General features: G+C 38.1%; 1 protein-coding gene across 1 annotated transcript in view; it reads right to left on the bottom strand.

Annotated features, from left to right (window-relative positions):
- The window catches only part of TCERG1L (transcription elongation regulator 1 like), a 229,091-nt gene that overhangs the window by 20,842 nt on the left and 181,529 nt on the right, over positions 1-26,720 (bottom strand). The window contains exons 8-10 of the mRNA XM_032766137.2: positions 21,561-21,715; positions 12,996-13,065; positions 6,519-6,654 (exon numbers count right to left, since the gene is read on the bottom strand). Of these exons, the coding sequence (XP_032622028.1) occupies positions 6,519-6,654; positions 12,996-13,065; positions 21,561-21,715 (361 nt within the window). The remainder of the gene's footprint in view (positions 1-6,518; positions 6,655-12,995; positions 13,066-21,560; positions 21,716-26,720) is intronic.

The following is a 26,720-nucleotide window of genomic DNA, read 5'->3' as shown; positions in this document are numbered from 1 at the left end:
AGTTCAAACACCAACGGCTGAAGATGCAGACAAGAGCTCTAACAAAGTAAGAAGAGTCCACCCTAAAAAGAAAAGGTACAATAGAAGGAAGATCAAAGCCAGGTCCCAGGCTGAAAGTCATGCTTGCAATTGATGGGTGATCAATCACCAAACCCAGAGGCAGCGTGACACAGCAAGACCTATAAACTCTGGATTCAAACTAAAGCCTACAAAAAGGATGGGTGAGATGGAAGACTTTGGAGGGTAACATTCTGCTGCCAACATGGAAGGGCGTCAGTGCAGGCCCAACAGAGACCCAGCCCTTCCTTGTGCCCGGCTTTCCTGGCCAGTTAGCTGCCACAAGCTACAAACCCAAGCTGCAAAATCAAGCCACGAACTCAAGCTATATCCAGGACTGGTAACTATGCAGCAGCTGCAGAACATCTGATGGATATGTGTGTGTGTGTGTGTGTGTGTGTGTGTAGGTATTAGGTATAATGTGTGTGTATGAGGGTTAAGATATTAGTTATTGGTCATAAATCAAATTGTTATCATAATAAAAGTGGCATCTTTGTCTTGCTCCCTGAAAAGATCCTGTGTAGTTTTGTCTGTACAACACACACACACTTTAAAAGGGCTTCACTCAACCAAACAAGAACTGTTTAGTAATATTATGAAAGCTCAACTCAATCCAAAAAAGTATATACACAAATCAATGGAATGAGAGAAACACTCTAATGGGGAGCATCTGCCTTGTCTTCTTAGACTGTACACTCTTTGTGGGAGGGACTGTGCCTGCATCTGGTTTTGGAAAGCAACAGCACTTTAGGTGATAGAATAATCTAAATAATAATAAGAATAAATTGTAACAAAAAGACTTCACAGGGATGTTTCTGAGAACATTGGGGTTCCTCACTCTGAATGTGTTATTCTTTTAGGAAGCCATCAGAGGCAAGCATGCAAACGACTCCGCCTCTTTTGGTGCAGAATTATCTTTTGAGTGCCTCAGGTGGACTCATTTTGCTGCCATTAGCTCAATTATCAATCAAGCGTTTTTCTTTGCAGCCAAGTACCTGATATCAGAAGCATCTTTAAATTCATAAGGCCAGTGGGGACAAAACATTAGAGATGAGGATCTTTTATTTTCTTATTGACCTTTGCCCAGAAACTTTTATGATGTGGCATCCTCAATACATATATGTTAAATCCTTAGCATGGCTTTCAAATTCCTACATCTAATTACAAAGAAGAGTAAATCACTAAAAATAAAATAAGTACATGAAATATAATTTAAAAAGAATACTTAACAATCAGCCAGGAAACTTTTGATTATGCAAAATGGATCTAAAGTAATTGGCTTTGCTACTAGAAAGCAATGGGAGCCAGAAAGTTTCAAAGTTATCTCAAGCAAAGGTATAGAATTTTAAAAGATTGGTTAACTTAAAAGTTGCTAGTTAAATTGTTACTCTCCCTTGTGTCGTTCTGTAACATGTTGCCATTGGATGGGTCATCATCATCTGTGAAGACTGAATGTGGATCCTTGGATCTAGAAGCACAGAACTCTAAAGCTCTCTCAAGTTTTTTAATTTTTTTATATTTTATTTTTCAAGACTTTCATGTTATTTTGTTTAATCCATTTAAAGCATACAAGAAGAGTGTATGTGTGGGGTTGATGGCCCTGGATAGGGCGGAGTTTGCAGAACGAGCTTGCCCCGTACACGCTGCACAGTGGCAGCTTCTATCCCATGGGTGCTAGGCCCAGTTCTTTGTTTCAGGTGCTGCAACCTCGTGTATGGGGTCACAGTGCTGCTCAGGTTTGGCTCAGCCACCCCTCCATCATGATGACAGAATAGAGGCCGAGCCAAATTTGAGTGAGTGGTACTGTGATCCCATGCACCAGCTGCAACTCCACACACTCAAATTTGGCCTGGCTGCCCCCTTTTCCTGATGGAGGGGCAGTCAGGTCAAACCTGAGCAGTACCGAGACTCTCTTCATGAGGTCACAAAGCCTGGAGCAGGGTGCCAGGGCCAGGCCTTCAGGACAACAGCTGCAACTGCAGGGTGAGTTTTTTGTTTTATTTCATTTTATACATTGATTGTGGTTTCATTTCATGTTATTTTGCATTTGCAAAAAAACCCCAGGGCTCTAAAAATCTCTCTTGCCTGAGCCTAAGAATCAATGTAACTTAGTTCAAAGGCTGTGGCAGCCCTAAACCCCTAGATATGGAATAGTCACTCTAGGGGACAGAGAGCCACATTATGTTAGTGTGGGTAACACTTCCAGAGTCTCCTTGTATCTTGTGGTTCAAAGTCAAATTAGACCAGGTGAAGGACTTCTCCATTCTGAGTAATCAGCTCTGGAGGAGTGGGGATCTACTCCTGCAACTGTTTTCTGGAGTCTGTCTATGGCATATGACTTAGGGTTGGTTTATCATTTACCATTTTGTCTTCTCTTTTTATCCTTGGTATTTTTTAAATCTCCTGAGTATATACACAAATTCTCTTTTTTGGGGGGGGGAAAACGTTGAGCTATTAAAGTCATTATTGTTTTAGTTGCTGCTATAGATCTCTGCATGATGTTCCAGCTGTTTGTAATGGACATTTTAGAAATGAATTTGAAACAGTAAATATCCTGACTACAATAAACTAAACTCTATGTGAACATTGTACTGTGGTCTTTCTACTGATTACATGCTACTTTGTCAAAGAACTGGAGACTGCAGAGTGGAAGACAGGTAGAGATACTCTGATGACATCCAGAATTCAAGCAAGAAAATCCTCCCAGAACAAACCATGACCTCTGCAGCCTTATCCCCTAGCACAGAAAGAAGAGAAAATACAGATTTGAGTTGCTCTTGCTTTTTAATAATGCATTTGTGCTTTTTACCAATGTTCAAAGCACAGTGAACAAATTCATTAAATTCTACATATTGAGTTTGAAGAGTGTGTTTAGAAGTTTAAGGAAGTTGAAATAGTTCATGTTATTTCCCTTAGATTCCAAGGCTGTGTGTTTAATATAAAAATTTATAAGAACAGAAAAGAGCAGAGAGTAAGAGAGTCCCAGCTTTTGGTGACTCATCAGACCAATGAGAAAGAATGCCACAGCATGACACCAGTTAGTGAGGCCAGGCAAAAGTGGCAAGACATAGTTAGCTAGATTGCCCTGTAGGAGATACAGTTCAGGTGATGTTATTGTTCTGGGCCTGTCTGGAAAAGGCAGCCTTGGAAGAAATTGAACATTATAGCTTACCCCAAGTACTCTGACTTCTTCATGTGTCTCGTTCCCAAGGCCAGCCACCATAAGCAGCAAAAGTTATATCAATGTGTGATAACTACTGCTATCTGTTGCATGAAATTTCAGGGGTGAGTGTGTGTGTGAGAGAGATCGTAGGAACTCTATTGCCTAAATACTACCATAAAAGTTATTGACATTTTAAAGTATGTGCAATCCTGACACTTTTTATAGCTGAATCCCATTGGACTGTAAACTCTATTACTTCTGCCAGGGGTTCCTAGAGTGTGTGTCAAAATCTGGCCGCTCCTCTCCAGTAAACCTACAACTGCATTAGTTTGTGTCTATACTGTAAAAGCAGCAGAGAATCCTGTGGCACCGTATAGACTAACAGATGTTTTGGAGCATGAGCTTTCGTGGGTGAATACCCACTTCGTCAGATGCATGTGTCTATCCTGGTGCCTTATTTGACATGCTTTCTCTTATCCAAGGGGACAACTACAAAAATGGAGGCACTGGATTACACAGAACCGTCATCCACAACCTAGCAGGAAATGAAATGTATTTTACTAATGGTTAATATGAGTAGGGGTATAGTTCTGCAGTCCTTAATAAGGTGAAACTGCCTTTGACTTCACTCTAAGTTTTGCCTTTGTACTGAATATTCAGGACTGGGCCCTGGAGCTGACAAAATTAATCCTAAATAGGAGATCATATCACTGAGACTGGGCTTTTACATAGGAAATCTTTTACATAGGAAATAGCACATGTAGTGCTATTGTTTTACACTATAATAAATAAAATCATATAACTGAAAACTATATTTATGTTTAGGATTCTGTTATTCACACACATATATAAATATTTTATATACGTAAAAACACACACACACACACAGTGGTATACAAACAGAATATTCTGTGCTAAACAGTGATCTTGACTGGCTGATGTGCTCTGTATTCTTAAAAATGCCTGCAGCAGCACTAATGCTATTCAAAGAAATCATCTATGAAAAAACAATGGCACTGCCGGAAAATAGCAAATGATATTTAAATAATCAGTGTGAAACAGCAGTAATGACCTCACTCCACTGCATTTCTTGATGCAGTTATAACCAACTGGGATTAACCATCAACTTGCCTTGGACAGTTAGTGTTTAGTAAGTGCCTTGGGCCTCAGTCATTAAGCAATGTAGAATCAATATATATTTAAGTAATAACGGAAATGGCAAATTTCTGATTGTTCTAACAAGTTAATCTGAATTTCAGCAATATACAGCAATTTCAAAATGCCTTTCATATAACAATGCTGGTACTTTTAAACTTTGACCATGTCATTTGACCCGAATCATTGCACATTTATGGTGCTATAAAATGTTTAGTAATATTTTAAAGTATTCTGTACATTTTTGAGCATAAATAATGAAATCTTAATAAGATAATTTACTGATAGACTGCAGACATGCATATCTTAAATTCTGTTACCCCACAGTGTGTGGATTATTGATTAAAAACTTCCCCCCTCCCTAGAGTGTGTGTGTGTGCTTTTGCTTAAAAATCACATATTTTCCTATAGGAAATATATCTGGGGGCTCTATCCTCCTTTTGATGCAGGGAAGCTTAAAGGCCCTGATTCTATAACACTTATATATCTGATTAGCCCACCGAATACAGTGGGACTACGCATGTGCACAGATATGTATGTGCACAATTTTTTTGCAGGATCAGGGCATATATGTATAATGTCTGTTAATTCCAACAGGATTTTATTGGTGGTGGGGATTGTTGGACTGATATATCTGATTTATTCTAGCTATAATTTAAATGTACACTTTATCTACCTGGTCATAAAGTTGATTATATAACATTAAAATGGCCTGGACAACTCTAACTACTTCAATAACTAATAGTAATGAATCCAAGTAGGCTGGTCTACTTTACAGCCAGCAACCAAAGGCCCTAGCATACGGTCAAGAGTTGAGTCTCCACACCTGAAACCTGCACAACTTTCAGGAATTGTGTGGATTCCAGGAGATATTCTGCAGGAGGCAAGAGGCACTTGTGCAGATGCTCTTTGCATCTGTGCTGCTGCCCAGCTTCACAGGTCCCTGGTAATTCAGCTCTTGTGCTTTCAGGGTCTTCTCTCTTCAAAAAAGTGAGTTATCAGGCAGTATTAACCTGTGCTGCTTTCCCTTGATGCTTTGGGTAAAACATGGTTTGAGCCCAGCCAGACCCACCTGTCTTTTAAACTTCAGCTATATTAAGCTGGAACCAGGCTGAGTTCCTATGACCAGAGAGAAGAGCATACGTCATAGAGCCCTGAGGCTCCAGTCTCACAACCACAAATAGTCATGGAGGGAAACATGGAGCTATTAATGATTGTGTCACTCATCTTTGCCAAGTGTCTAACAAAACACTAAATAGGAAGTGTATGTACTGCAGCTGCATTTAATGCAGGCACCTGAGCTGAAGCCCCCCCTTCAGTATAAGAAAGAGTGCATGGTTCGCAGGGTGTTCGCTATTAGAACCCTGGACTGTTGGAACTCTCTTCTCCCCCAGAAGTGTTGGCTTTCAGGGTAATCTCCAAGGTCTACCTTTCTCTTTGCCTCAGGATGAAATCGGTATTGGGCAGGGCTGATATGGGATTCTAGGGACTGTGTGTGAGGTTGATTAATTTCACTTATATTGATGTTGCTGAATCGATCAGGGGGGAATTTGAATCGATCAGGGGGAATTGATGGATCTTTTAATTTTTGTGTATTTTAAAAAAAATTCTCATTAGTGCCTACACATTAGTGCTAACATAAATCTAAATGAAGAAATAAATAATAAACATTTTCTGAACATCACTGATCAAGTAAAGTAAGGAAAAATAAAAATGTATTTATAGAAAAACGTTCACTTTTTAAAATATTGCAGTGACAAACTATGTATTTTTTCTGGAAGCTTTTATAGGCCACCCTGCCAAAGCAAAACACAATTTCATAACAACACTATTTTATTGCCAAAATGCTGGGTTAAGTTCATTTACTCTGGTTCATTTTAGGTTACAAAGCAGGCAATTTTCTTAACAATTCTTTCCAATTTCTCTTTTCTATGGTGATTCCTTCATATACCATTAACATGAATACATTCCACAGTGCCAGACGTTTACAGGGAAGTGACATAGCATCTCAAAAAGCAAGCAAAAAAAACCCCATTGCAATTAGATTGGGGGCTAGAATTCCAAGGTGCTTGCTATAAATTTCAGATTAGGTATAGTATTTCCATAATTTACAAGATTCAAATAAACAAAACCTGTTTCTTACCCCTCTTTCCAGAAGCATATCTCGGAAATGGGCAATGCGTTCTTCTAAAGGAAGAATAATCTGATGTGCTGATGTTTTCACAATTTTCTCTTTCACGTCAACCTTCTCCTGATCAGCATTCTGGGGAGCTTCCGTTCTTTAACAATGTAAGATATGAATGGTTCAGTAAATACACTGTGTATCCCTCTACTTTCTCTAAAAAACACTTTAGGAAAGAGGTTTAAAGCAGGATTTCTTTGTAAAAAGTATGTAATATTGACAGCTAATTAGCTAAATCTAATCTTTTGTATTTAATTACTAAAGTAGAATTGTTCTTGAGGACACTTCATTGAAGATGAGGACAAATATGTATATTGAAGTAAAGTATTTCTGTGTGGTCAGAGCACATGATTGAACATGAGACATTACACTGCGCTTCAAGTGATGGGAAACCTATTATTCTCCGTTATGTTTGACAATGAGTGAAGATTTCAGAGTAGTGATCAGAGAAAATAATCTTATTGCTTTTGAGCTTAAAAATCAATGCTAATATTTATTTTAAGCTCCCAAGAGTCCCTTAAATTCACTCCTAGAGGAAACAGTTTGACATATTATTACATGTACACAACCTGTAATGAAACATCAGTGAAGAGTGCCTCTATCAGTGCAAAAATCTTTACAGACATTTATAATAATTTTCCAGGATGACTTCATTTTAGAATAAATAGCTGCTTCCAAGGAACTAATTACCACTTTGCTTTACAAGATTTACTGGAGGATGACAGACATTTAGGATGACTGTGTTGATTGCAGGAGATAACATGAAGTCATGAACATTTGTACTTAAATGTATATCAATAAGATATTAAAAATACATGGACAGATTTTCATCAGGTGTAAATATGCAGGGCTGTCCGTAGGGAGGCACGGGGCATGGGGTGGGAAGTGACAAATCCGTCACTTCTGGGACCAACTGCACTGACCAATTGCACTGGCCCACAGGGTCCCCCAAAGTGCGGGGCCTGGAGCAGTCGCCCCCATTCGCCGTACCCAAGGGATGGCTCTGTAAATATGTACAGTTCCCTTGGAACCAGTGGAGCTACATCAATTTACACCTACTGAGGATCTGCCCCATATATTTTTAACTAAATACAAATTTAGTTATAAATTAACTAAAATTACCATTAAAAACTCCAAAACAAAGCAAAACAAACAACAAAACAATGCACACCACTTGGAAACTAAAATTCACTATTTTTCTACTGTGTAAGGTGCAGCACTGGTAGTACAAGCTCTGCCTTAACACTGGCTTTGTGAGGAGCAGCTCCAGCGATAGGCTAATTAGAAACTAAACTTCAGCTTGAACTTGTCAATAGCTCTGTCAATAGCAGTTTTGTTTGTTGTGAAGCAGATATTTGTCCACATGGACAAAAATGAAACCATAAACTCATGTCACAAAGTCCACTGAACATCTGTGAGTATAGAATGACTTTTGGTCTTTACTAATAAGTTGGATTACAGTGGCAGATGAATCCACGGCTTTAGTGTGGACCTGAACGCCCGTAATTGAATTGTGGAAGTATAGATCTAAACTCAATTTTTTTGTCTTATTCCCATCTCTACTATTTATCAATATCCTGACCCATGTTTAAAAAATAAGGACCAAAAGATGTGATAATATTGGCCAAATTTTTCAGACCTCAATGCTACACTAAGGCACTTTCATTTTAGGCACCTTAATAAAGGTGACATGATTTTCAGTGAGAACTGCAGTGCCTCTGATAAGATAACTAACTTTCTGCATCCAAATTTGAAACTGTTGAATATCAGGTAGAGGAGGGAGGAAATAATATCCAAAGTGCTTTAACTTGCACAGTTTGAAAATGGAAAAAGTTAAAATATTATTTTCATTTAATAAATTCCATCAGTCAGTAATGCAATATGAGTCCTACCATATTATCTCCCTTCTATCAATAACTGCATTGTACTTAAATCATACTAAAAATGTATTATATAGAATTAGCAGTTTCAAAGGCATCAAATTGTTACTCTTCATATTATTATTGTGACTTTTATATTGTGTTAGCAATTTTCATTTTCCCTAAATCATAATATTTCATAATATGATCCATGAACCTTCCATTTTAATTTATAGTATCCACACAGAATTTTTTCAAGCTGAAACTGATAGAAACCCACAATGCTATTCAATCAGCTAAGACAGCAGGAGAGACTGCTTCTCCTTTAGTTTGGTTAATTGAAAACGATCCTTAAAAATCAGATGGATTTTTCATTTATTCTCAAACCAAAAACTACAATAAAGGCAACAAAAGTAGTGACAGAATGCAATCAAATATGGAAATTCATAGTTAAAAACACACATTTAAAGTCTATTTTACTTTTTACTTTATTCCTATCACAGTTTTTGAAGCCTACAAATCTCAAAATAGACAGGAAGGTTTGTTTTTTTTTTACACAGAATTCTGTTTCTTATTTGTACTGGGATTTGCAGTTGAATATTACAAACTTTCTGTGAGGACAAGAATCACAGCGAAAGCTGTCATTCCTGATAGGGGATGAATCTTTCTAGATTTCTACACTTTCCAGATTATCACATCTGATTTACCTTAATATGCTCTTTGGATTACATTCTGACCAAATACAGCAAGATAGCAGATGGGACTCAGTTTTGAAGATGACCAGTTAAAACCTATGACATGAATGGTGCTGATGAATTTTTATAGTAGACCAAGGCCTTAAGGCAAAGTTGGTAGGCAAATGTAGTTGTCTGTATTAAAAAAACCCTGATCTTAAACCCATGCATTTGGAGTTACAATCTGGACTCCCAGAGCCTTTAAAATCTAGTGTAAAAAATGCATTGGATCTTCTAAGCAGATAAAGGTATTAAGCCATATGCTGCCTTAGCTTCCACTGAAGTAAATGGCAGCCATGTCGTAATCCAGAGACTGAATAGGTCACATTACACTGCACATTCTGTCACATGAGAACTGAACATTTTTCACACGATCTCACAGAAACAAATGTAGTAGATGTACTCACAATTGCCCTATATTTTTAAGCAATTAAGAATAGGCAATTTGAAGACATTACAGATAAACTCCTGCTTCTAAGTAATTTGACTCTTTAGGAGAAAAGAAAGATTTTGCCGCCTTTGTATACAGTATAATTATTGTATTGCTTGAGTAAGTATGTGGCCTGCATACTTTAAGTACTATAATTAAACTGTATTTAAATGCAAATTAAACTACAGTAATAGGTACAGAGCTTCTTACAGACAATAGCTTGTTGAATCCCAAACTACTGAACTGTAAGTGTAGATTCAGGACTGGAAATATGAAATAAGGAAATATAAAATAGACTTGATCCAAAGTCTACTGCAGTAAAATGGGTGTCTTTCCATTCACTGTAGTGGATCGGGCCCGAAACCAGCTATTGAAAATATATTACCATTGCAAAAAACAATGAAACAATGAAACATTTCTGCTAATGTGCACCTGACTTGTCCATGAGAAAATCAGGAAAGACAACAGACATAAATATACAAGGATTCGCAAACTTTAGCATATATATACAGTATACAGTATACTTGCTGTGCTCTAAGTATAATGAATTATGGTTTAACTTTGATGAAAGTGAATATTAGCTTTAGAATAAGACTTTCTTTGTCTCAAATGATTTATTGTGTGTCAAATGAATAACAATTTACTTAGCTAAGTTTGCTTTCACTGATGGAAAATAACTGAAAATTCAGTGAGGAACAGGGCAGGTTTTCCAAACCATTATGTTTATGTTTATCACACTCAACCAAATTTGACATAGTAATTATTGAATAGGTATTTCCTACAACATGTAGCTACAAGTCTATTGGTTGGGGCACAAGGTATTTGGGAGTTCCCAAGTTCAATTAACTGTTCTGCCAGACTTCCTGTGTGAGGCTGGACAAGTTACTGTGGGGCAGAGAAAGGCTCAGTGTTGCAAAACTAACTTTAGTTGCTGTGCCACCTAATTGAATCCACAGTCCTGAGTTAGGTGTCCAAGTCCCTATACAATGCATGGGGAAAGTTAAGCTCCTAAGAATAGGAATCACTGAAGCCAGCATACTGAGTGGGGAGCTGCCTGAGCTAGCAAATAGGTGTAGCCTGGTGGGGTAGCTTACCTCTATTATAGTCACTGCTTTGTATTATATTCTACTTTATTATAGTCATCAGTACTGCAAGGAACTTGCATCCTGTAAGACATTGGCTTCAGCAGTTGGCATGAGGCTTGAGGCCTATGAATTTCAGCATAAACAAACTTAGGTAACCCCTACATTTTGGGGAACTGGAAGTAGAGAAGAGGGAATTTTGTCCATAATGATATTCAGCCAGCCACAGAAACATGAACACACACCAGCTTCTGGAAGGTTTTGGATGGATCATTCTGTTTATTTATATGAATCATGTAAATAATGTCTTTGATTTATTCCTTGTGAGAGTAAAGCAACCATTCCTCATCAGAACAGTTATTTTTAAAAAGTGGAAAATTTGAAGGTAGGTTTAATTGTGGGGCTCTCAGTGTCTTTTAAGATATGTGTATATCTTGTCGCAAATTTCAAATATGATAAAAATTGCACTATTTGTTACACTTGTGCAGTATATTGTTTCAGTCAAGAGTGAGAAAACCTTGCTATCAAACTCAAAATTCAATGTTTAGGCAGTGTATTTTACAGACGGTATGTAATGCACTTTTACTAGGTGCTATTTTGACTTTTACTGCTATGTAAATTGACTCCTGATAGCAGTCTCTGTTGCTTGTGAATCAAAATACGCTTAGAGTAAAGAAAAAAAAAAGATAATTTGCCATCCTTTATGTACAATTCACTATAGGCAAAATTCATTTGTGGTGTGGATAGCCAATATAAAGCACTCTACAGTAATTATTCATCACACTGGAGCTTCCCTGGTTCTTGCTCACTCTGTGCTCTGTGTTTGCAGTGGAAGTGGTCTCTGTACTGGCTGCACCATGAGATCTGTGATGGAGGAGATAAGCCAGAGTAGCTATATTTATGCAAGTGATGCAGACATGCTGCCCTAGTGCATTGGGCACAGAGGGCTGTGCGACAATTCAAAGGTCTGGGCCCCAGGTGTGGGGCTGCATTTGACTGCCTGAACCTGAATGACATTTATGTATTTATTTAAAACAAAAATACGTATTTCATGGACTTTGCAAGGAAAATATAGACAAAAAGGTAGGTCAAATTTGGGGTCTCTCAATTTTGACAGTGCCCTTTTGAATGTAAAGAAGATAAGAGACCATAAAAGAGTCACCTTTTAAAAGATGAATAAATAATGGCAATCCAACCAACATGGGACAAATAATCTCTATTCACAAGTAGGCAGTAGTGGAGTCACTGTTTGACCTCATGACATTCTGGGTAGCAAATTTTTTATGATCAACACAGAGGAATGGAATAAATATGGTTTTCTTGAGATTGCTAAAGAACAGTCGTTGTCAGGAGTTCTCGGAACTTTTAGATCGGGCATATTAACAGTCAGAGCTTTTAACACTTTCCCATCCTGTCTTTCAAAAAAACCATCTTACTTGAATGTTGAAAATATTCACTTACACTGATATAATGAAGCTATGACCTACTGAAGAAGCAAAACTGACAATGACCTCTGTAAGGGCAGGTATAATCAAGAGGAACTCCAATGAAGTCAGTAAAACTACAGTGGTAGAAAAGCAGCATAAATGAAAAGATAATTAGCCCCACAATGTCCATCTTGGAAATGTAGAAACACTTTGTCTCCACTGTTCAAAATTGGCCTGAAGCATATCAGTTGACATCTATATAGACTCTAATATGCAGGCAATCCTTATGTCATCTTAAATAGAACCAGCAGTGTTGGAAATAACTACTGTTTGGGGTAGGAGACAATTCCTCACTAACCATCCTCCAGAATGCATTTATTCCCTATTTTATTTTTTGCAAGGAACTATTTTTGTCCTGTTCTGGTATGGCATGTGCAAAAGGATATTGGATGAGGACTCATAATGGGAGACAAATCCAACAACACGTAGCAGAAACATCTTGAAATATAATTTAGGGACCAAATTCTCTGCTGGTTAAACAGGCATAGCTTTGATTGAGTTTTGCCCAGTTAAACCAGCAGAAAATTTGACTCCTGGCCCCATGGAATTCAATGGCAAAAATCCTATTGATTTCAGTGGAGTCAGGATTTCATCTAATGTTTCTAACAGTCATCATCATCTTTCTTGAAAGCTTAATTTAAACATTTATCTGTTCTGATGTAAACAATTTCCAGTTACAAAACGAATAGATGGTATGTATGGAAAATGGCTCTTCTGAAGCACAAGAGTGAATAGACATCTTGAGGATTGCTGTCACTGTTGATGCATGCAGATGGCATAAATTAGTTTCTTCTTAGACTTTGGCTTCCCTACAGAACACATGAATTAAGAAAGAATAAAACTTACTTATTTCTCTTGGTTTTGGTGCTATGGTCATCACTTACTTCCTCTGGACAAGAACTATCACTTTTATCTGCTAAAAAGAAATGCATAAAATTGGAATTATTAGACAGTTACTATATACATGAGAATAAAAGTCTTAGAAGTCCCCCTTCACTTGTCCTTTTGTTCTAATACTCATAATATTGGCTAATATCTGCAATGCATTTTTTTAGCTTTACAAGATACTTCATAAAATCTGCATAGGTGAGCTCATCAAAACAGAGGGATAAATACCAAAAAATGACACTTTTCTTATTTTTGCTCTGACGGGCTTCTCACTGTATATTTGTGATTGTTTAAATATCACATTTGGCTGATAAACTGAAAAAATATAACCACAAAGATGTTTATGTTACATTGTTATTTCAATCCTGTCAGGGTGAATGACTTGAGAATGCTCACTTCCATCACAACTGCTTCCTTTTTCCTATTTTTCATTCCCATTTACTGAAACATAATGCTGCTTTCTTGTTAAATCTGACACACTGTGTGAGTATGGAAGCAAAGATAAGCAGATATTGTGGACTCTCAAACTCACAATGTACCAAAACCTACTTTGGCCTGGATACTCTCCCAAAGAGGGCCTTGAGATGAGGTTGTAATTCATAATGAATGTGAAGGTTATTTAGAGGACATCTATTTTTACAATTTCAAGTACTTCATTGTTTTTTTCATATACAAATTACAATCTCCAAAGTAACAGTGCTCGGAATTCAAATGCACTGGCTACCAGAATTTACCTCCACTCAATGCCTAGGTTGATTTTTGGAGTTTTAAGCAGTTTACTGGGAAAAATATCATCCTATACGTGCTGAGCTCCTAGTATATTTAAATAACAGAAAGACCAACCCTGAGTCTCTCTGCAGCAGATGCCAATCCTGAAATTCTATGTGATATGAACACAGAACACTATGATGAGATAAAAAAAACACAATTTCATTTGTGACTTTAAAAATAGATCTGAATCCAGATTTCTAGATCCACAGCCTTACATTGACCCTTAGGGCTTGTCTACACTACTCGTCAGATCGGTGGGCAGTGATCGATCCAGTAGGGGGTGGTTTATCCCATCTAGTATAGACAGGATAAATCGACCGCTGAGCACTCTCCCGTTGACTCCGGTACTCCACCAGAATGAGAAGCACAAGCAGAGTTGACAGGAGAGCATCAGCTGTTGACTTACTACAGTGGAGACACTGCAGTAAGCAGATCTAAGTACATCGACTTCAGCTATGCTATTTACGTAGCTGAAGTTGCATATCTTAGATCGACCCCGCACGGTAGTGTAGGCAAGTCCTTAGAGCATAATCCTAGCCTCATTGAAGTCAGTGGCAACACTCTGACTTCAGTGGGGTCAGGATTTTACCTCTAAAGCCTACACTAATTAACGTATAAATAGTAGTATGATTTCTTAAGCTATATTTAACAATACATATTATTAATTATTTTAAACCAATAAGTCCTTTGTATTTGTGCTTAATACTAAATTTACATTGTGGGTCAAATCCTCCTTATATTGAGGCCAATCGGAATTTGGCATTTTACTTCAAAGGGAGCAAGGTCTAGTCTTTAACTGTTTTTGTCTCCTTGTTTTAAGGAATATTAATTGTGTTTCAATGAACAGAACATAAACCAAACTACAGCATAAGGGAGAACTACAGTAATATAAAAAGCCTCAAAAACTCTGATCACAGGTATTTGGAGGTTAAGGACAGGAGCAGAAACCCTAACAGAAGGAAATATATACCAGATTACAATTATTTAAACTCTGCTGACTACAGAGGAAATTCAGGGGAAGCAAAAATGAATGGCACTTTAAAATAAAAAGGCTATGGCCTATATAATACTTATAAATACATCAGCACAAGTATCATGAATATACTTTGATATATGGTAATGAACCTAAGCAGTGTCTTCAGTATCAGAACAATGCATGAAGATAGTTATCCATAGCTGCTAAATTCTTCTATAGAGAAGCCTCCATACAAAACAATTTAGGGACTCAGAAAATAGAGTAAAATAATAGTCTTGCTATTTTAAAGCCATTAATCAGTAGCTATTCATCCTGCTGAGACAGCAGTGATCTTAACTTTAATAAATTCCTAAGAGAGTAATATGTAATCTTTTAACAGCGTACTTGATGTTGCTTTCAAAGAGAATTCAAGTTAAAAATGACCTGAGGTTCAGGGCTGATTGGGCAAGCAGAATCCTATTTCTACAAAATGGCACCTCTAGTAAAAAAAACAAACCATGCTCAGCAGGCATCTATGCCAAATAAAAATCAATTGTCTCTTATCTGAGTTAAGCTTCAAAACGCTAGCAAACATCTTAGACTGAATATCTACAAAACACTTTATCACGCCATAGATAGCCCTCTCAGAGTTGACTAGAAGATACATACTGCAAATGTTATTAATCTCAATGTGAGACCATGTTTCTTGAATAAAGAAGGTAGGGAAAGCAAATAGAAAGAATATGAGTCCTGTCTGAAGTAGTAAGATTATTCTACTCTACATCTGAATAGGGCAAGGAAAAATATTGATCGACAGTCCAATGAATATGCATAGTTCTGAAGCAACTGAAAGTTGGAAATATAAAATCGACTGAAAAACAGTTATAAGACCCCATCTAGTTCTCTAAAGAAAGCCATCTCTCTGTTAATCGTTGCTATGAAACAGATATATAAACTGTAAATCTAAGAAACCTAGCAGAGGTCAAAAAAGCTAACAGAATATTAGGAACCATTAGGGAAGGGATCGATATTAAAGCAATAAATATCATAATGCCACTATATAAATCCACCTTTGATATTGTGTGCAGTTCTCGTTGCCCCATCTCAAAAAATGTATATTAGAAATGGAAAAGGTACAGAGAAGGGCAACAAAAATGATTAAGGTATGGAGCTGCTTCCATATGAGGAGAGATTAAAAAGATGACTGTTCAGCTTGAAAAAGATACAATTGAGGTAAGGGGGCATATAAGAGAGAAGACAGGATACTGGGTTGGATGGACCATTGGTCTCACCCAGAATAGTCATTTTTATGTTCTTATACTGTATAGTTACTGTATGCATTTTAGAAAGAAAAAAATTTGAAATCAAATTAGAATGTAGCAGTATTTTTATGTTGTTTCTGATGCAGAGCCTCACCTCAAACTCTCCTATCGTCCTGCTTGTCTTACTCACTTGAGTTATCCTGTTAACTGCAATGGGACTACTTGCTTGAGTAAGTTGTGCAAAATCTGTCCCAAAATGTTTACTTTACAACACCACCTATCAAATTTTAAGTGGCAAACTCTGCAACACAAGACAGAAACTATCCAAGATCTCCCACAAGGAAATAAAGATCAAATATGGTACTATTGCTGGGCCCAACGACAGGATCATATTCTTGGGAGATGAGGGACCAGAGGAAAAAAAAATCTAATAATGGATTTATAACTTGATAGACAATATTACTTGATTATAATCACTCTGTATAGTATTAAGGAGTGCTACACTAAATCTGATGGACTGTCAAGCTTAATTCTAACTAGTTCACTAATTCTTTGCAACACTGAAAAAATATTACCACATTACTAGTGTTAAGTTGGTTAAGGATTCCATGACGACAAAGAAAACATCACTCATTATTTTATAAAAATAATTTAATTTATAAGTAAACTTAATAAATATATTCTACTGGTCTGAGACAATGTTTTACACATCTATTTAATAGACCTGTACTAATATTTTTGCCTGAATATTAATGAAACCAAATTTCTTGCTGAATTCTTGAGGAAACAGGGTGGATCAATTCATATTTGTTTTTGAATATGGCTCCTGTCCAAATATAAGAGCTAAATATGAAACAGAAAACAGTTCTCTGTGCATAAAAACTGCCTTTCTATTCAGCTAAAAAAAAAAAATCCCAAAGCTTGATTTCAATATTATGGGGCACCACAGGCAGGGTTGTCAAAAGAGATTGAAAAATCATTCGATTAGGGTCCTCCTCTCATCCCAAACTGCCTGGACTGTTTTCTCTGTGACAAGAATTCTTATATCTAGTTCTGTCTATATGGTTTCAAACTCTCTTGCTAGTGGTTGAACGAGAAGGAGTAAGCCAAGAGCACAGCCTTTGGCTGGAAACAAATGGGGGTTAGGGAAGGCATTGGCCTGAGGCCATGGTTTTCTTTTCTTGGTTTCCTATATGTGTCAAGTTCCATTTTTCAGTTTCCACCTCTGTAGGCTGTTCTGTGTGGGAGGACAATGACAACAACTCTACTGAATCCCTGGTGCAGGTTTCATTCCAACCAACTTTTTAAAAGTACATGTTTCAATAATAAGTTGGCAATAACTTAATCTTGCCTCATTAGTCTGTGGGACTTTTAGTCAACTGGTCCCTTTCTGGCAACCACTGGACTACTCAGATGATTACTATGGAGTGGAAATGGACATTAGATGGACATTTATGGTGGTATTGCTTTTGCCCTGGTGTATGGGATCTGTAAGGCTTTTATCTTGTTTAGTTTTTTTTAGATAGGAATGGACAAGAAAGAAGGGATATTGGTACAATTTCATCCATAAAAAAGTTTGATTTTATTCATATCAGAATTTTAGACCAAATAGTAGATGCCCCATACTGCTTTGTATCCAATACACTCTTTTAAAAAAGCAAAATATTATTGCTCATAACCTCAGCAGCCTTTCCTGGCATTCCACTGGGTGATAATTTTTCTAGTTCATTTACATGTTCTAATGATCTGGGTGGTTTTATGACTTTGGATACACAAATTGAAGTAGACACATGTTTCTGAACACATCGTTCCAATATATGAAAATGTCATTGCCTATAGAAATAAGATGACAAAAATCCTCAAAAATCTTTGAAAAGAGAAAGGGATATCATGGTTGGCATCTGATCACAATATGATTCAGTGGAGTAATGATACACAGCACCAACAAAATAGTGCTATGGTCAAAATGAGTTACAGCAGAGACTCTTACTTACAAGAAATGATAGGTCAAGGATATGCCCTCTTATATGTATTGTCTGATCTTAAAAAGTTAAAGTCTATAAACTGGCCATAAGCTTTGCTGTTAATGATTTGTACTTTGCCTGTAAAAATCAGTAGGAGTTGAACACATGTCTGCAGGGCTACCAGGCAAACAACAGCCCCACATTGCTACCCAGCTGTAACCTGGTCACTTCCTGTCACCCAGTCCAGAGGTTCAACACCATGGGAAGTTTAGCCTTCAGTGGTCTGACTGACAGTGGTCTTAGAAATCCCTGATTGGCTCATTGTCCTGATATAAACTCAGGGGAAGTATCAGGAAGCATTTAGGCAACAATGTGGATCCCTGTCTAGCTAGCTGCCTGCCCCGACTCTCTGTTCCTGAACTCCTTGTATTGGTCTCAGCTCTGAGTTAGATTATAATTCCTGATTGATCCCTGGAATCCCAATACCTGATACTGACCCTCAGCCTGATTCCTGACTCTGATTATGACTTGACCCTCAGCTTGACTCTTGACCCTGATCCTGGCTCTGATCCTTGGCTTCAATTCTGGAAACCCAAGCTCCTGCCATTAACCTTGCTTACCTGCGCCCAGGATCCTGACACTACCTAAATTGATATAATTCCAGCTTTTCAATTATGTTACAGTAGTGTGATGCTGGTGTAACTCCATTCAAGACAACTGAGTTGCACTAGTGTAAAGCTGGTACTGAGGGGTGGAGAATGAGGTCTTCAATCTCTAAGCAGCTGAGTATATTGTATTAAATCATACATTCCTTACCATGTTCAGACTCCAACTCCTCCCATAGATTTCAAAGACAATGGAAATTTTGCCCACCTTTGGACTGAGAGAAATGGCCCAGTATGAACCCATTAGTAAAGAATCATGACACTTTCATAAATCTCTATAAGAACTAATTTTAACAAAGGTGGAATAATTGATAAATGCCTAAATGTCATTCCTGAATTACAAATGCACTTGATCTTTTCATTCAGTGATGTACTGATAACCTATGATACTCTGAAAATAATTCGGCTTGTTCACATTTTTGTGTGCCTTTGTTTTAAAAATTTTAATTAAACTCAACAGTAACTAAACTAAGTACATTTGGCAACTATCTCACAAAGATGTAGCTTATTTGGTTTATTTATTTACTCAAGATTTTCAGTTAATTGTTATGCTGCAAATAATTTATTTGACCTCATCAGCTAACATACTCTAAGTATAAGCTGATTTTCTGAAATACTCATACAAATCCCATTTATATCAATGGAAGCTGCAAATTATTAGCAACAATGAAAATCCAGCTATAATTCACCAGAATAACCTGACACAATAGTCAAGGCATAATGTGACACACACACAATAGCATGTAAAGAATAGGACACACAACAGAAAAGGAATTTCTTAAATAACACATACCAACAATGGCACTGGGACTATGATGTTTTGAGGATTAATGATAGGCTATGAATAATGGCCCTTAGTTTTGTCTTGGGTTATCATTCCCACCTACCCAGTCATTAATTAATCCTCCAGAATGCCCTACACTTTATTGCTGTTGCTAAACAAAAAACTTATGTTGCATTGTGCTTCTGAACCAGAACTTCAGAAGATTTGGTCTTGAAGCCTTTGGTCACTGTGTTTATCAGAAAGTTATCTGCTTCATATGATTTTGTTCCAAGTCTCTTTTAAAATTGAATTTATATCTGTAAAGGAAAGAAACTCATCTCTTAAATGATAAGTGATATATAAATACAACAATGAGGAGTCCAGTGGCACCTTAAAGACTAACACTTCCCCTATAGTAACAGTCTATGGAATTTTTTCTATCAAACATTTACAGCAAGGTCCTGATTATTACTTACTTATATCAACTTGCAAGAACACCCTTTCATATCCTCAGTTGATCCTCACAACTTCTATTTAGGAGTAGTCCATTGGGAATTGTTTGCGGATCAACAATATACACTATGCCCTTTAAAATTTACTGTGTCTTTTTACTTTCATCATAGATGAAAAATAAATCTCATTTGACGTACCTTCATGGGAAATGTGGGGATTGTTTTTGCTTAGTTACAAAATATTAGATTTTCAAAAATAATTTTTAAGTTTACTTTTCTTCTTCATGGACCTCACCACTAAGTATAGACATGGATTAAGGGAGCTTCGCAAGTGTAACTATACTATGAAATACATTATTCAATCCATATCTGCTGGTGGTGATGATCCCCCAATGCAATCAGCTAATTAAATATGAACAGTGCGTCAAATAATTGGTGTGCATGTAGACCTCTTCCTAACAAGGGCAGAAGAGTTGTTGCTCACCCAGTGCTGAGGTCCAGACAGCGTGGCTTAATCTTTCTAGTGGTTCCCCACTTCAACCAAAAAAACCCCACCTGTCAAAGTACCACACTGGGGAGAGGGAAGAAGAGGGAAACAGCTGAGGTCTGCACTGCGCCCAACTCCCTCACAATAGCTGCAGCCAAGAATTATCACACAGCTCAAAAAGCAACACTAAATGATGTGGAAACCAGTAATAGCCCAGGACAGACAGGCATCAGCTGGCAAAGCAGGTTTTTAAGGAGCAGTATTTACTTTTATAAGGCTAAATAACTGGTAAAGGGGGAGATTGAGGGCCTAGCTCATGTTACTGAGCAAATACTGACATGAGTTGTCTCAGTGGGGACTACTCCTATAAGCGGCCACTAATGTAAGTAATTGCTGCACCACTGGCGGCTGAGTGAGCAATTAAATAGGAGGTGGTAGATTAGAAATACAGTGAGTGAGCTGTGAGCAGGAAAGCTGAAAGAAGTGGGTGGGATGGGATAGAGATGGGCAGGGGAAATTAGTTCATCAAATTGACCTTCTTCATGGCAGACCAGATGGCAAATCGTTGTTCTCCAAGAAGTGATCTTTAAAAAAAAAATACATTTGAAACACTTAACATGCACTACTGCAAAGCAAATTCTCTCTTCAGTCAACACCAAGAATGTCATTCTGAAATCTACAGTGCTTGAGGGTTGATTGGCAAAGACATTTTTGGATTGTGGTACCCACATGTCCGCCAAACCTTTCAGCAGTCCTCATAGATTTACTTTTGGGATTATTTTCTTACAGCTGGGTAAAAGAATCCTTTACTATTGTACAACTGCTTTTGGTAGCATGGTCAATAAGATATTTGCAGAAATCATGCTATCCTAACACATTCCTAAGGTATATTTTGGAATTATGAGTGCATTAAAGGTAAAGACAAAGTCTTTGAAGGTGTTATTTTTCAAATCAAAGATTCTTTCAACATAAGAAGCCACCTATTTTTACTTCCTTGCTAATAATGAGAAAACTCCTGTACAAATGTTAGAATTTCAGTGTAAATAAAGATTTTGTAAGCAGCATCACTGTTAACAAAATACTTTACACAAAATCCAACAGAAAAAAATCATCATTCTGATAATTTTTACTTAATATATTTAACAATCAAGTTTCATTTAGCATTTAAGTTTAAATAGATGCAAATAATCACAGCTTTAGTTACTTGCTGAAGTTTCCAGCTTGCGTTTATGAGGTGGATCTTCAATGATTCTATTAATATCACCACGATTCTTTAGATCCACTGGTTTCTCCCATACTGACAGCTGCATTGTAGGGTTGAAGAAGAAGACTCGGTCATCTCCAGTCCAGACTACACACCTATTTTAATTAATGAACTATGCTTAGATAATCTCACATATACATAGAAACAAGATATTAAATTCATGGCTAATTCAATATTCTCCATAGTCATATACAGCCTGGGTGAAATTCACCTCAGGCTGATAGCCTGGCCAGACTGATAGCCCTCCTCTCCAACTTAAGGCCTCTGCACTAAGGAAATTTCTCCCCATACTAATAAAATGTCATTATCAGTGGTCAGAACAGTACATGGGCACATGCACACACACTCTCTCTCTCTCTCTCTCTCTCTCCAACAGGGAAAAAACAAACAAAAAAGGGACCAAGGTAAAACAATGATGCTTATAACAACTGAGGCCAAGGTAAAGGATTACATTTCATATTTTCAAAATGTATCTGTGAAGGTGGTGAACCACAGAGGTCTCAAGCTGTTTTGCATAGTCAGTGCCTACTCAACACCCATATATGATAGATTCAGGGGGGTTGCCATTGGGTAGAAGGCAGCCACAGAAACCTCATGTGGCTGCCTCTAAGGTAGAAGGCCTAGCCAGAATTCCATTAGGCCTCTGTGGCCATGGATCCCAGCCAAACCCTACAGGGGTTCCATGCTACAAAAGACAGAAAGGGCCTGATCCAAAGTCCACTGAAATCAATTAAAAAAAACCCCTCCCATTGATTTGAGTGTTTGGACCAAATATGCAATGTGCCCAAGCCATGACTGCTATGCAAACCAGAATTTCCTGACTTGTGCAATTTAAATGTCAGCTTCCACATTGCATTAAATTAGCTCCTTGTATTAAATTTGCATTTTAAAACAGGAAAAATATTATTTTAATAAGAGGTATGATATCACAATGATGGATATTCAAGTAAACCTGGATGCACTTGATTAAATGTATAGTTTTTACAGACATATAGTACCATATATGCATCTGAAGCCTGTACTTTGTGCATACTTAAGAAAAGTAGTATACAACACGTATGCATTATGCCATTCTAAAACACATATAAAGGGCCAGCTCCTGACCTCCTTGAATCAGAAACACCTGCAAGTTCTCCACCACTTGGCAGTTCTCAATGGCACAGGGGAATAGAGCTATCAAAAAGACATGCTTAAAAGGAAACCTGTTCTGTGTAAAAGATTGAGAACACAAAAAGTGATATATAAACACTAAGACCTATTATTGGATAATTTGAAGTTTTCTGTGAACTAATAGTAAGAGAGCACCATTGATTGCCTCTCCAGGTAATAAAAATATATATATAACATTTGGAGCAGCCTAAAGGGAGACTGTATATCTTTATAGTGCAGAAAACAGAAGCAAGAAGTGTTTTCTATTGGTAAAAGTAAGAAGATAAAAGTAATTAAGAATTGTGACGGGGCAAGGCCAGATGGCTACAGTAAAGTACTGAGAAACAGGTATGTTAGCCCCAGGCTAAACAAATCCCTAGCACCCTGGTAACCAAATGGCAGTTGCTCCAGGTTAATCAAGGCACCTGGAGCCAATTAAGATCTTTCTAGAAGGCAGTAGAGAGAGCTAGTTTAATTAGAAACCTGCAGCCAATCAAGGCAGGCTAATCAGGGTAACCTGGGTTTAAAAAGGAAGCTCACTCCAGTCCAGGCAAGGGAGGAGCCAGAGGAGAAGAAGCGGTGTTGTGAGGAGCTGGGAGGCAGAAGGCAAGAGCTAGAAGGTGGAAAGTGTACTGCTGGAGGATCAGACACCAGTTAGGGAAGGGTCTGTGGTGAGGATAAAGAAGGTGTTTGGAGGAGGCCATGGGGAAGTAGCCCAGGGAGTTGTAGCTGTCATGCAGCTGTTACAGGAGGCACTATAGACAGCTGCGATCCACAGGGCCCTGGGCTGGAACCCGGAGTATATGGCGGGCCCGGGTTCCCCCCAAACCTCCCAACTCCTGATCAGACACAGGAGGAACTGACCCAGACTGTGGGTTCCACAAGAGAGGAAGATCACTGAGGTGAACAAATCCACCAATAAGCACAGGACCCACTAAGGTAGAGGAGGAACTTTGTCACAGAATGCATTCTTGGGAATACATTCCCAAGGTAGAAGACAAAGTTGGAATTGAACACAAAACTGTCAACTTCTCAGTTACAGTTATCCCTCGTACCTTTGGAGTTAAAATAGTGAGGACCTGATACATATTTTAATGATTTTCATATTATTCTAATATACAAATGCTTCAGCTTTGAAAATAGCATCCCAGAATGGCTGACCTATTCTTTTATGTGGTAATTATTAGGTGAAAACAACATTTGGTACTTTGTGTCTCAGAGCTGCAGTACTCAGTTCTATCACAGACACCGTTAATCAGATCAAGAACTCTAAATGTACCATTAAGCATTAGTCTTTGGCTCACAATAGATCAGGATAGAGCTGATGGAAGACTTTAGGAACAAGAAATCAAACTGCCATAAATATCACAGTCCTACTGGCAGGCACCTTAGAAGCCAAGCATTAGGGGGAAGAAGGGGGTAATTAGCAGTTAACTGGTTTATTTAATAATACGGTTACATTTCTCCCTTTACCTAAATCTGTGAATAATGGGCCCAATAGTATCAAATGGTGCATGCCTCCCGCAAAATGCTGAGCACTCTCAATTGTAATTAGCTTTAATGGCAACTGAGCTCATTCAGCCCTTTTGCAGAATCTGTCCCTGTAGGAGTACTATGTGGAGCTCATGGTGTGCTTCAAAAGCAGGAGGCCACTATACTGTGAGTGTCACAGTCATGCCATCATACACATTTAGGACAGTCTCAGCACCTGCCAATTGTGCACATCAGCATTTCTGGCCAGGAGGAGATGAGAACAAGGCTCTTTTCAAAAAGCAGTTGATGCTGCTCTCTAATAATTTAATAGTGACCTCTCTCATGCACAAGTTCAAAGTCTCTGATCTCACACACAGTTTCTACCACTTTGGGTGATGGGAGACCACATTTGAGGCTGATAATGTATTAGTCATTTGAAGTGTACTGCTAGGCCATCTGGAGTCAGCATTTATCTAATAAAAACAAGGTGATTGCTAAAATGGAAATGGCACATTTCCACATCTGATTGAAAGACCAGGAAAGCATCTCTAGAGAGCTCTAAAAATGGATCCAAATGGCAGGTCCCTCACGAATACTATTCATTTTCCATAACTAACCCAATTTGACATTTAAAAATAGTACCTCCTTCTCCCACATTACATATCACCTGTACCTCTTTGGCATAATAAAAATTTCATTATCCAAAAGGGACAACATGGTATTTGGTTTCAGTCACAGATCACAAACTGAAAGTGCAGATGAAGCTATGTTCTTTACACTGGAATTATTTTTTAACTAAAATAATGACATTTAAATATGTAAGAAAATAACCTTAATATTACATATACTGTATTTACGTGGTAGTTAAGCAGGGTTAACTAATATTTCTGAGAACTGTTTTGTCATATAAACAAATCTGGCTAATTGTTGCCCTGCTCTAATCTCTCCTTTTTATTGGAATTTATTCATCAGGTGGAGGCCAGGAAATGTTTATGAGACCTGAAGTCCTTAAATTCGCTGGTACCTTTTAGTCAGACATTAGTTTTCTGGTCTCAATATATGCTCTCCTCTGAGCAATAAACAATAGTTGGGTGCCCAAGTTGCCTCAAACGTGCCATAAAACCATAGATTCATAGAATCATAGGGTTGAAAGGGACCTCAGGAGGTCATCTATTCCAACCTCCTGCTCAAAGCAGGACCTAATCCCCAACTAAATCATTGCAGCCAGGGCTTTATCAAGCCTAACCTTAAAAACCTCTAAGGAAGGAGATTCCACCACCTCCCTAGGTAGCCCATTCTAGTGCTTCACCATCCTCCTAGTGAAAAAGTTTTTCCTAATATCCAACCTAAACCTCCCCTACTGCAACTTGAGACCATTACTCCTTGTTCTGTCATCTGCTACCACTGAGAACAGTCTAGATCCATCCTCTTTGGAACTCCCTTTCAGGTAGCTGAAAGCAGCTATCAAATCCCCCCTCATTCTTCTCTTCTGCAGACTAAAAAATCCCAGCTCCCTCAGCCTCTCCTCATAAGTGCTCCAGCCTCCTAATCATTTTTGTTGCCCTCCGCTGGACTCTCTCCAATTTTTCCACATCCTTCTTGTAATGTGGGGCGCAAAACTGGACACAGTACTCCAGCTGAGGCCTCACCAATGACGAATAGAGGGGAGTGATCACGTCTTTTGATCTGCTGGTAATGTTCCTACTTATACAGCCCAAAATGCCGTAAGCCTTCTTGGCAACAAGGGCACACTGTTGACTCATATCCAGCTTCTCGTCCACAGTAACCCCAGTCCTTTTGATCCCATCAGAGGTCAATCAAACTGGGGAGAAGAAAAGAGTGGAAGCGGTCCCTTCCCTTTGGCTCTCCCCTCTTCATCTTGCTCTTTCTCCAATGGCCTCTTGTACTTTCACTGACTGTTTCCCCCTTCCCCTGTCTCTAGCCCTTGAAGCTCTCTCACTCTCTGCTCCTCTTCCATTTCAGACCCTGAAAATGCTTCCTGAACTTTATGCACTGTCCATGGTCCTTATGAAATCAATGGATCTTCTCAGTGCATAAAGTTAAGCGTTTGTCTTTGTAGGATTGGGGCCTTAGCAGCTAACTTTTTTTTCTGTCCTCTTCCCATGGAGAATCCCATTCAGATTGAAAATTCCCCCTAGGAGTTATGGAATGAAATGAATGAAGGAAAAATTCCAGCTGAAAAAATTAGGCAAAAATTCCTAACGATGAAGATTCTGTTAGGCTGTGGAAAAGTCATCCATTGCAAGAGGTGAGGGAAGTGTAACTTCTTGGGACCTTTAAAAATAGACCGGACAAACCACTGGAAGCATATAGTACTGGGAAACAAGTGGCCCCAGGGGATGCTAAAGTGATTAAGCAGTAGTTTTCCATCTCTGACTATTGTGGTATCTATCGGTAAGTAAATTAGTGGGGTGTTTCACTTATAATGCATCACCGAAATAGTTAATGTTGTCCTTT

The sequence above is a fragment of the Chelonoidis abingdonii genome, chromosome 15 (genome assembly GCF_003597395.2).
Source record: "Chelonoidis abingdonii isolate Lonesome George chromosome 15, CheloAbing_2.0, whole genome shotgun sequence".
NCBI classification, from domain to species: Eukaryota; Metazoa; Chordata; order Testudines; family Testudinidae; genus Chelonoidis; species Chelonoidis abingdonii.
The sequence above is the reverse complement of the archived record's forward strand: the minus strand, read 5'-3'. Positions and strand labels throughout refer to the sequence as shown.